Raw genomic sequence first — 12,553 nt, 5'->3', positions numbered from 1 at the left:
GAAAATAAAAGAGCCCAGCAGCCTCAGCCTGCAGAGAGGGAGTTACGCGCTCCATCTCAAAGACAGGGTGATCCGCTAAAAATACCCCTCCTTGTGTGGGCTGCATACAGCGGGGCGGATGGCTGCTTTACACATTACTGATATTTACTGTGCCGGAAGTACAAATATATCAGATGCAACATATGGTCAGGATCAGGATCGAGCCTCTGGGTTAATGCCTGTTTTGGACTCTGAATCCACTTTCCAGGAGAGCTGCTGCTGGTCACTCGGTTGTGTTCAACTATTTGTGCTGATGCCATTTAGTTCATTGAGTTGAATCCCCCTGATTCTTGATCCAATTATCCACCAGTCTCCACGTTGTGCCCACCCACACCCCTGGAAGTGCATGTCTCAGTGCATCACAGAGAGAGATGAACTCCGTTAGGCATTGTGAGCAAATCAATATCGCCGCAGAATAAGCCTCTAGCTCTCTGTATGCCAAAACATGTATTTCTCTATAGACGTATCTCTGTGCGCTGAGTGCAAGTCATTACAATTTTACAACTCCTAATTTGTTTAGATGCGGCTGGCACAAATGAATTAGAAACACCAATTGAAAACGTTCCTCCATCTGTCTTCTCTCTGGACCAGTTTCCATGTCACTCTACCCATCTGTTTAATTGAGGCTCCAATCACATGCTGCAAAACAAGGCACAATGGAGACCCCGCTCCTCTCCCCAAACACAGAGACACGCTGCTCTCTTTCTCTCCTCCCTCCTCACTCACTCTTTCTCTGTCTCAGTCTCTCTCTGCCCCTCTCTTCCTCTCTCTCTCATCCCCCCCTGTCTCTCTCTGAAGAAGGCAGCCCTCATTAAACCAAGCACTTGTTCAGGCTCCCCCTGACATTCCAGTTCAGTAATGCTGGCTAAAATATGTGGATGTTTGAGACACGGTTTTAAACAGTTTCCCTTTTACACTAAACAGCCCCTGGTTCCACAGGGATAATTTACATAAAAAAGGTTAGGAAGCTTAGTGGAGCGAGCGGAGGACTGTGTGAAAGAGAGAGAGGGAGGAGAGATAGCAGGAGAGGGAGAGTGTATAATAACTGTGGTGGGTGTGTCAGTCAGCTGTCATTGGTCAGGTTAAAGGCAGCATGGGGCCGATGGAGCCGAGCCTCCTGGGACCCACTGACTGGCTGGGACACTGATTCAGTAGACTGAGGGCCAGAGCTACACACACGTCACTAAGAGCTGGATTGTACATTTATTTTTTTAATTCTTCAAGCTCTGTCAAGTTTGTTGATCATTGCGAGACAGCAATTTTCAAGTCTTGCCATAGATTATCAAGCAGATTTAAGTCTGAACTGACATTCAGGAACATTCACTGTCTTCTTGGTAAGCAACTCCAGTGTAGATCTGGCCTTGTGATTTAGGTTATTGTACTGCTGAAAGATCAATTAGTCTCCCAGTGTCTGTTGGAAAGCAGACTGAAACAGGTTTTCCTATAGAATTTCGCCTGTGCTTAGCTGTATTCCATTTATTTTTATCCAACAAAACTCCCTTGCCGGTGACAAGCATACCCATAACATGATGCAGCCACCACCATGCTTGAAAATATGAAGAGTGGTACTCAGTGAAGTGTTGTGTTGGAGTTGCCCCAAACTTAACGCTTTGTATTCAGGACAAAAAAAAGCATTTATTTTCAATTTTTTTGCAGTATTACTAAAGTGCCTTGTTGCAAACAGGATGCATGTTTTGGAATATTTGTATTCTGTACAGGCTTCTTTCTTTTCACTTTTAGTATTGTGGAGTAACTACAATGTTGTTGATCCATCCTCAGTTTTCTCCTATCACAACCATTAAACTCTGTAAATGTTTGGGGTACAGAGATGGTGTAGTCATAAAAAAAATGTTTTAACCACTATTATTGAACACAGAATGAGTCCATGCAGCTTAATATGTGACTTGTTAAGCACATTTGTACTCCTGAACTTATTTCAGGTTGCCATAACAACGTGGTTGAATACTTATTGACTCGAGACATTTCAGCTTCTCATTTTCTCTTCAGTTGTCCCCGCCCCAAAAATTCCACCGACATTATGGGGTATTGTGTGTAGTGACACAAAATCAAACAAATTCAGTGTCACACAATCTAAATTCAGGCTGTAACACAACACAATGTGGGAAAAGTCAAGCGGTGTGAATACTTTGAAGGCGCTGTAACAGTTGAGACATCGTTCACCATTACAAGAGGAACAGTCAACATAACTGATGTTAACTTGTTTGAACCCATCATTCCTTCACACTGTAGTGAGCCTGATGGTCATTTCATCAGACTGTGCCAAAGTTTTGTTCAGAGGAAGCATATTTCACAGCGACGTGCAGACAATGAGTTGAGGTAGAGTTAAGGATGGAAGATAAACAGAAAAAGGACTGTCGATTTATTCTCTACCTCGACAAAGTTTCTCAGAGAGTTGGAGTAACTGGTGTGGTGATGGTAATGCGGTGGGATTGGTGTCTTGGGGGAGAATACAGATGTTCTGGACAAAACCACACGACAACAGAGACACAACTACACAGGAGGAGGAACAGCATGGGGCTGGGAACGGTGTGCTTGTGTAATACAGTGTTATGGGATCTGTTAAATTTACAACCACTGGATTTGTACAATGCATTATAGATTCTGAGTGCTGCCAGGTGCTAATCTAGCAGACCTGGATTTAAGTACTATTGTAATTATATGAAATGCTTTAGCTGGGTTGGATTGAGCTTGCCTGGTGCCATGGAACTAATAGAATAGTCGCAAAGGCTGCATACCCCGCCCATCTGGCACTTCAGGCAGGCTAAAGCAAACGCTTAAAGTATTTGAAAGATTTAAATCAAATCAAATCAAATCAAATTTTATTAGTCACATACACATGGTTAGCAGATGTTAATGCGAGTGTAGCGAAATGCTTGTGCTTCTAGTTCCGACAATGCAGTAATAACCAACAAGTAATCTAACCTAACAATTCCACAACTACTACCTTACACACACACACAAGTGTAAAGGGATAAAGAATATGTACATAAAGATATATGAATGAGTGGTGGTACAGAATAGTATTTGAACCCATCATTCCTTCACACTGTAGTGAGCCTGTGGCTTCACACTACATTTGATGGAGGAGACTGAATATGCACTAGAGCGCATCTCTGGATTGAATGAAAGACACCACTATCCACCGAGGGTCAGTCGGCCGAGTGATTGTCTGAGGAATCAATTGTAGCTACACAGTATGTCATCCTTAAGCTTAAAGGTGTGTGCCTGCCTGCTGCCTTGCTAAAACTCTATATGGCTCCAGTACAGTAGCTCTCTGAGTCAGGCCCCTCAGGAGGGTGTCGCTGATCCTGTGGGCAGGATTATGGCTCTGTAATCCTCTGGCTGTTATCAGACCGACCGCATGCAGCACAGTGGACGGGGGAACTCTCTCCCTCTGTTCTCGCTCTCTCTCTGTCTCAGATGGAGCCGGTCGGCCAGTCAGGACATCGCTGGGATGACCAGCTGACCAGCCTGTCACTCTGTAGAGAGAATCCCCTCTCTCTTCCTCTTTAACTACTCTCTTTATCTCTCCTTTATCTCTCTCTCTCTCTCTTGTCCTCTCTCTCTCTCTCTCTATCCCTCTTTCGCTCCCCCTGTCCTCTACCCCCGACCACCCTGCTTGCATTGCAGTGTCCCCCTGCTCTGTGTGAGGCTGGGACGGCCAGATGCCCTCCCTGATCCAAGGGTGGCGCAGCGCCAGGCTCCAGCCAGGCCAAAACTCTCCTCTTCTCATAGGGCTCAGAGCTCAGGCAGTTGGGCAGGGCAGCAGTGTAAATGTTGGCCTTTAAAACACAGCCATGGCAGGCAGGTCTGTGTCATGGCACCGTGCACTGGCGTGAAACAGAGGGCATGCTGGGGCAGGTAGAAATGGTGAGAGTAGAGGGTGTGTTGATGTTGGCTTGGCCATCTCATTTGAAATTGTGTGCTTTGAGTGCTTTGAGTTGAGTCGGTGATGGGCGTTCTAGCCTGATATAGACACATGCCCCTGCTCTGCTGCAACAGAGTGAAAGCTGCTCTGTAATAAAAGCCCTATTACCCTGCCTGATCAGTTGCTGATTCAACATTCAGTTTGGGATTCAACCGTAGCAATAAATACAGTTGTGTTTGTACGATGGGGCCTTAAAAGTAGCCCCTCCCTTCCTTTCCCCCTCACTCCCTCCCTCCACTCTCCCCCCACGCATGTAGCAATCAGGCAGGTGCTAAACGCCTGGGTGAGGCAATGCACAGAGAGAGATTGACATAGCACGTGGATATTAGCATCTGTGCTTGGCAGAAAAGGAAGCGGAGGCAGGAAATCACTCTCATCCCCCGTTCAGGCTGAGGGTAGGCCTGGGCAGCGGGGGGAGGAGGCATGAGGGATGGAGGGATGGAGTGGTTGGGGAAGGTTAATCATTAACTTGTGGAGAGAGAGGATAAGAATGAGTGGGATAGAGGGATCGATTTTGGAAAGTGACTTTAATAAATGAAGGCTCCAGCTCCCGTCCATCCCTTCCTCCCTCCCCACCCAACAAGGGAATGTGAGCTGTATGCTGGCTGCCTGGGCCGGACCAACTGCAGCTCAAGCCTCTCAAAGAGAGAGAGAGAGAGGACTGTGCTGTAGGAAACCGCTGATGTGGCAGCAGCTCTCCATCACACACACACACTCATAAGCTCCTAGTGTGTTGTTAATATATAATCAATGGGAGGGGGGTTCATTGGAAGGAGTGAGAGTGTAAATCTTTCTTGTCCCTTAAAGACTCTTAGGTTTGGGCCTCCCGGGTGGCGCAGTGGTCTAGAGCACTGCATCGCAGTGCTATGCTGCGCCACCAGAGTCTGGGTTCGCGCCCAGGCTCTGTCGCAGCCGGCCGCGACCGGGAGGTCCGTGGGGCGACGCACAATTGGCTTAGCGTCGTCCGGGTTAGGGAGGGTTTGGCCGGTAGGGATATCCTTGTCTCATCGCGCTCCAGCGACTCCTGTGGCGGGCCGGGCGCAGTGCGCGCTAACTGAGGGGGGCGGGTGCACGGTGTTTCCTCCGACACATTGGTGCGGCTGGCTTCCGGGTTGGAGGCGCGCTGTGTTAAGAAGCAGTGCGGCTTGGTTGGGTTGTGCTTCGGAGGACGCATGACTTTCGACCTTCGTCTCTCCCGAGCCCGTACGGGAGTTGTAGCGATGACACAAGATAGTAATTACTAGCGATTGGATACCACGAAAATTGGGGAGAAAAGGGGATAAAATTTAAAAAAAAAATAAAAAAAAAAGACTCTTAGGTTTAATTAAACTAATCAGCACATTGACTCAGGCTTCAAAGCCTTTCAAAGCCGCGTTATTAATGGAATATAATCAAATTCTCCCCCTTTGTTATAGAAATGTGTTGCATAGAGAGGAGGGTTAGGAGTATGGCTGCAGAGCAGGGAAAATGGTTTAGATACTCATAGTGTTACGGAGCAGCATACACTGCAATATTCATTGCAAGAAAAGCCTAGATAGAACATCATCTTGATTTATCAATTCAATAAGACAAGCTGCTTACAGCACCTGCCAGTACAAAGGTCCCTACTCTGCCATTATACCATTGAGCTGAGCATTTTATAGTATTTGCTCAAGCGATGAAGATGGTTTATAGGTTTCCCATGGCAATGAAAACATATCCAATAGTCATGCAATTTGAACTGGCAGTAACTGCCGTCTTGTTGCTGTGTCCATTACTGTGCTTGTGTCTAGTGTGAGATGTGTTGACGCTACGCTACGTCACCTCCCAACTGGAAGAAGTAGAAAAACATGGGTGAGCTACATGATAAACTGACATTTTAATTAGCCAGCTCCTCTCTCGCTCTCTCTCCTCATTGAGCTGTGAGGGTTGTTATCTTACAAAGGAAGGAGTCACCCAGCTGGCACACGTCCCTTTTCCTGTGAGACCTCTGATCATCATGTCATTGTCCACAGTCATCCTCTCCAGGGGTTCTGTTATCACATAATGAAAGAGCGAGTAGCTGTCCACAGTCATCCCATCCTGGAATCACGTTCAAGTTTTATTGTCACATGCACAAGTACAGTGAAATGCTTAACTTGCATGCTCTACCCAACAGTGCAGTAATCCAATATCAAAATAGAGTAACTAATAAAACATTTTTTTTAAATACATGTAGATTACCAGTCAAAAGTTTGGACACACCTACTCATTCAAGGGTTTTTCTTTATTTTGACTAGTTTCTACATTGTAGAATAATAGTGAAGACATCAAAACTAAGAAATAACACACATGGAATCATGTAGCAACCCAAAAAGTTTTAAACAAATCAAAATATATTTGATATTTGAGATTCTTCAAAGTAGCCACCCTTTGCCTTGATGACAGCTTTGCACACTCTTGGCATTATTTCAGCCAGCTTCATGAGGTAGTCACCTGGAATGCATTTCAATTAACAGGTATGCCTTGTTAAAAGTTCATTTGTGGAATTTCTTTCCTTCTTAATGCGTTTGAGCCAATCAATTGTGTTGTGACAAGGTAGGGGTGGTATACAGAAGATTGCCCTATTTGGTAAAATACCAAATCTATGTTAACAGCTCAAAGAAGCAAAGAGAAATGACAGTCCATCATTACTGTAAGACATTAAGGTCAGTCAATACGTACAATTGTGCAGTCGCAAAAACTGTCAAGCGCTATGATGAAACTGGCTCTCATGAGGACCGCCACAGGAAAGGAAGACCCAGAGTTACCTCTGCTGCAGAGGATAAGTTCATTAGAGTTACCAGCCTCAGAAATTGCATCCCAAATATATGCTTCACAGAGTTCAAGTAACAGACACATCTGTTCAGAAGAGACTGCGTGAATCAGGCATTCATGGTCGAATTGCTGCAAAGAAACCACTACTAAAGGACACCAATAATAAGAAGAGACTTGCTTGGGCCAAGAAACCCAAGCAATGGACATTAGACCAGTGGAAATCTCTCTGATGAGTCCATATTTGAGATTTTTGGTTCCAACTGCCGTGTCTTTGTGAGATGAGTAGATGAATGGATGATCTCCACATGTGTGGTTCCCACAGTGAAGCATGGAGGAGGAGGAGTGATGGTGTGGGGGTGCTTTGCTGGTGACACTGTTGGTGAATTATTTAGAATTCAAGGCACAGTTAACCAGCTTGGCTACCACAGTATTCTGCAGCGGTACGCCATCCCGTCTGGTTTGGGCTTAGTTGGACTATCATTTGTTTTTCAACAGGACAATGACCCAAAACACACCTTCAGGCTGTGTAAGAGCTATTTGACCAAGAAGGAGAGTGATGCAGTGCTATATCAGATGACCTGGCCTCCACAATCACCTGACCTCAACACAGTTGAGATGGTTTGGGATGAGTTTGACCGCAGAGTGAAGGAAAAGCAGCCAACAAGTGCTCAGCATATGTGAGAACTCCTTCAAGACTGTTGGAAAAGCATTCCTCATGAAGCTGGTTGAGAGAATGCCAAGAGTGTGCAAAGCTGTCATCAAGGCAAAGGGTGGCTACTTTAAAGAATCTCAAATCTAAAACATATTTTGATTTGTTTAACACTTTTTTGCTTACTCATGATTCCATATGTGTTATTTCATAGCTTTGATGTCTTCCCTATTATTTTACAATGTAGAAAAAAAAATTAAATAAAGAAAAATCCTTGAATGAGTAGGTGTGTCCAACATTTTGACGGGTACTGTATATGATAAAGACAACACGATAAATAACAAATAAGATAGGAAGCTATGTACAGGGACAGTGCCAATACCAAATTGACAATGTGCAGGGATACTGGAGTGTTTGCGGTAGAAAATCACACTGTGTTAGGGTGTGTGTGTGTGTGTGTGTGTGTGTGTGTGTGTGTGTGTGTGTGTGTGTGTGTGTGTGTGTGTGTGTGTGTGTGTGTGTGTGTGTGTGTGTGTGTGTGTGTGTGTGTGTGTGTGTGTGTGTGTGTGTGCGCGCGTATGTGCACTGTGTTTGTGTGTTTGTTCACAAAAATTCACACTGAAATGTTGTGTCCAGCTTTATTACTTAATAACTGATCAATTGATTATTGACTTTTTACAAGCATCGACCCCCCGCAGCTTTTAATTGCATTCGTCACAATGAGTAGGAATCCTTCAGCAGTCAGAGATGTCAGATCAGAGCAATGTTCCCATAGCCCGCATTTCATAAAGGACTGTTCATGAGTGACTTGAGAGGGCTATGCTCAGGCGGGTCCCTTGTGCCCCACAAACAAATGGGAGCTGAGCTCCTCTCTACCATCCTGCTGGTGCCTTCTTCTTTTCCCTTCATTATTCTGGGGTGAGTCACTGGAAGAGAGACACATGACAGAGAGAGAGAGAGGCAGAAAGGGAAAGGAAGGCTCTTGAGAGACAGCAGACAGTGACAGTGTGGGAGGAGAGAGAGAGAGAGAGAGAGGAGGGGGAAATGGGTGGTTGACAAGGCATCTCATCTCTATAGTGTTCTACTCTGTGGATAGTCTTTGTGCTGCTATCTGCCTTGTCTAGTCAGCCTAGTGGTATGTAGAATTCATGCACCGGGATTTACCTCTGCTGCTGCAAAAACAAAGAAACGGATGACACAAGATTCACATTAGCATGAAAAAACAAACAGATACACACAAACTCACTGTTGTACACATGCACATACACAAGCTTCCATGCATACATGCAGATAAACTCTTCTCTTGTCTCTCTTCTTTTTTTCAGAAAAAACACACACACACACACACACACACACACACACACACACACACACACACACACACACACACACACACACACACACACACACACACACACACACACACACACACACACACACACACACACACACACACACACACACATACACACACACTCTGATGTGTATGCAGATACAGTACATTTTAAACTTCACAAAATGATTTTCTCGGAGTAGAGGTCTGTTTGTGTAGTAGCTCTGTACTTGGTCAGTGGGCCTATGTCTTTCGGTGTACTGCAAAGGTCAAGAAGCTTGGCTGTTGGCTTGGCTGTTGATGTTAAAAAATAATGTTTTGGAAACAAATCATGCATGCTCTTGTAAACAGTTCCACAGGCCATGAGTCACTCCTCCTTCTCTTCTCCTCTGCCCTTCCCTCCTTTTTCTCCTTGACTCCTTTCTCCATCCTCATCCACTTTGTCTCTCTCTCTCTCTCTCTCTCTCTCTCTCTCTCTCTCTCTCTCTCTCTCTCTCTCTCTCTCTCTCTCTCTCTCTCTCTCTCTCTCTCTCTCTCTCTCTCTCTCTCTCTCTCTCTCTCTCTCTCTCTCTCTCTCTACTGCCGGTGGTCTGTTGCTGCTAGAGAAACGGTGAGCAGTGAGATAAGGAGAGAGAAAGAGAGCACACGCTTGAAGCAGGCGGAGGTGAAGAAAGTAATGGAGAAAAAAACAGGCTGAGAAAGCGAAGAAAAGGTGTGTCCTCCAGGTGGTGTGAGTGTGGGTGAGACACGGGGCAGACGCCCGGGCAGAGTGGCAGCCACAGTGTCCCTGAGGGGCCTGGTCGGGGAGGACAAGGACAGCGAGGCAGGAGGAGGACACACAGGAAAAGTATATGGACTCAGACAGAGCGATAGAGAGTGAGAGCTGAGCTAGTGAAATATCAGAAGCCCTCTCCTGAGAGTGGCCCTGTTCAGATAGCTGATAGCTGAGAGAGAGGCTGTGGGTTACAGCTGCACCGCCGCCCTTCAGTGACAGAATAAACAAAAACAAACCTACACAGGAAGAACAAGCTGCTGAGAAACAGGGAACAAAGTGGTGTGGAGGTGAACACAGGAAGTGAGCCAATGCAGCAGTACTCCAGGGCTTCATGATCAAAGCTTGAAGACTTCAACTGAACGTGGACTCTGAGGATTGGGACCAGGAATAAAACTATAGGATTAGGGTCTGTTATCAAGGGCTTTCTGACTGGCAGGATTTTGTGCTGGTGTGTGCAGGAGAACTCTCTTTGTCTGGGACGTGAGCTGGGCTACTGAACCGTGGAACAAGGCAGGGGGCAGGGGGCAGGGGGAGCGTAGGAGGGAGAGTGACTGACAGACCGATTGGGAGGTTGAAGTGTTGGCAGTAGCAGACAAAGTTTGATAGACAGAGTTTTTTCTGGTCCGGACGGAGGCAGGGAGGGAGGGAGGAGGGAGCGAGGGAGGGAGAGAAGAAGAGGGAGAGAGAGAGAGAGAGAAGAAGAGGGAGAGAGAGAGAGAAGAAGAGGGAGAGATGGTGGTTTCTTCCGTCAGTCCTCTCCGTCGTGCCCAGAGCTTCCAGAGATGAGTCAGAGGAAGCTGACACGACAGATGAATCTGTGGGAAACCCCCGAGGAGTTGACCACGCCCAGCCTGACCCCCACCTCTCCCTACGTCCCCTCCGCTAACTCACCTGTGTCCCCTGATCACGACCACACTCGGGGACACGGGAACTCCGTGTTTTTCCGCCGTATGAAGCTCAACCGCAGTATAGAGCGCAGACGGTCGTCTCACTCCCACCTTCCTCTCAGGTATTCATGGTGTCCAAGTAGCCATGCACAGTTAATAGGCCCTGTGGTGTGTGTGTGTGTGTGTGTGTGTGTGTGTGTGTGTGTGTGTGTGTCTTCACAATATCTCCCTCCATGATGTGCTTTTCATTGTTGATGAAGCTGGAGAAACATTCATGGTTCCATAAAGAGAAACCCCCCTCTAAACCTAAAGAAGTATGTTTCTGTGTACACTTTGGCTAAACTCTCACTAAGCTTCCGTTTGACTGGATCTCTTTGAGATTATTCCTAATCTTGTGTTTGGGGTCATGTGGTTGTCTGTAACGCTAGATTGCTATGGTGCTCTTGTGTGTATATGCAGATCAGCTGTCCTGGGCTGAACTCTTGTTTATACATGTCTGTCTCTCCTTCAACACATCATTTTCTTAAAAATGTTTTGGGGTGGGGTGGATCAGCTTTAATATTGCAGATAAATTGTAGCTCCATCAAAGTAATTGTCTGCATCATTTCCAATCCCCCATATATATTGTTTTAAATATCTCAATATCAATTAATTCCTGGATAACAATAAGTACCTTGGTGAGATTGTTTTAAGTTAAAATGGTCAAAAAGATACAAAAATAGCTACTTAGCAAAGAGCAATTTCTCAAGCAAGAATTTTGCTAGGTCTGTCTCTCTGTCTCTCTGTCTGTCTGTCTCTCTGTCTGTCTGTCTCTCTGTCTGTCTGTCTCTCTGTCTGTCTCTCTGTCTGTCTGTCTGTCTCTCTGTCTGTCTGTCTCTCTGTCTGTCTGGGGTCTGAGTGGGGAGAGGAATACTAGGTGTTATTGGCAGAGAGGTTTGGAACTCTCTTTCTTATTGGTCTGTTACCTAATTTACCGTCTGGTGATGTCACCAGGCAGGCCACAACTTCTTCCCACCTATGGTTGCAAAATTCCGGGAACATTCAATACGTTCACTGGTTTTTCCAAAATCGAGGTTGGAGGTTTCACGGAATCAGGAGACAATAAGCAGGAAATCCAGACTCCTCAAAGGCAATTTCAGGCTGTCTTTTTAATAAACAACTCTTACACTAAAAGGGCATTATCATATTTTTTACAAATTCACAGATTTATTCGAACCTCTTAGTGTGTAAATATATATAAAACACAGGAAAATGCCTTTAATGAAGCATTGATCCAGACAACTTTCCTGTCTCTCTCACTTTGTCTTTCAGTTTTGACTCAGAGAATGGTCCTTCGCCCGGCCGCAGCCCCATGGATTCGCAGGCGAGTCCTGTGCTGGGGCTGCACCCCTCCTTCACCACAGAGGGGTGCAGGAGTCGCGGGGAGCGCAGGGAGTCCTTCCTGTACCGATCAGACTCCGACTATGACATGTCCCCCAAGAACATGTCACGCAACTCCTCCATCAACAGTGAGGGGTGAGTATCAACCCTGGGCGGGGGTTTGAACTTATAAGACTATTCCATTGGTTCCATTGCACCAGGCCCAGCTAAAGTATTGTGCTAATTGAACCCTGGTATGGTGAGTATGTACCCCCTTACAATCTCCACTTCCTGTGTTCATCACATGCCATCAAAACCACCTTGGCTAATCCACATGGCTAAAACCACTCTGAGTGAAAGTAGCCTCACTGACACTCCAGATTGCTGCAACACTATACATTACTCACTATACAATCACAATCAGCCGACTTGGCATTTATGATTATGGCAGTATTATGCTAATGTATATACTCAAATCTTTTTCGCTTCACAGCGGTGTAATTTGTCTTGGTCTGCTTCCCTTTCAGAAAGATGTTTTTTGGTCAGAACCAAAAACATTTGGTTTAGATTCAGATAGGGCTATGGATACCATTGGTTCACATATATATCCCATATGTGTTAATGTAAACTGTCATAGAGGTTACACTTCAGCGATAACTCTCCATCTATCCTGCTGACTGTCATCTCCTTCCTTTGTTCATGTTCTATCTCTCTTTCTACAGGCATGCAGAAGATCTCATAGTCACCCCTTTTGCTCAGGTAAGCACCAGCTCTGCAGTTTGTTGAT

General features: G+C 45.7%; 1 protein-coding gene across 1 annotated transcript in view; it reads left to right on the top strand.

The window, feature by feature from the left end:
* Positions 1–12,553, top strand: part of LOC139564906 (3',5'-cyclic-AMP phosphodiesterase 4C-like) — a 69,834-nt gene that overhangs the window by 26,321 nt on the left and 30,960 nt on the right. The window contains exons 2-3 of the mRNA XM_071384791.1: positions 11,719–11,922; positions 12,489–12,525. Coding sequence (XP_071240892.1) covers positions 11,719–11,922; positions 12,489–12,525 — 241 coding nt within the window. The remainder of the gene's footprint in view (positions 1–11,718; positions 11,923–12,488; positions 12,526–12,553) is intronic.

This window comes from Salvelinus alpinus, chromosome 36, assembly GCF_045679555.1.
Source record: "Salvelinus alpinus chromosome 36, SLU_Salpinus.1, whole genome shotgun sequence".
In the NCBI taxonomy this organism is placed as follows: Eukaryota; Metazoa; Chordata; class Actinopteri; order Salmoniformes; family Salmonidae; genus Salvelinus; species Salvelinus alpinus.
The sequence above is the reverse complement of the archived record's forward strand: the minus strand, read 5'-3'. Positions and strand labels throughout refer to the sequence as shown.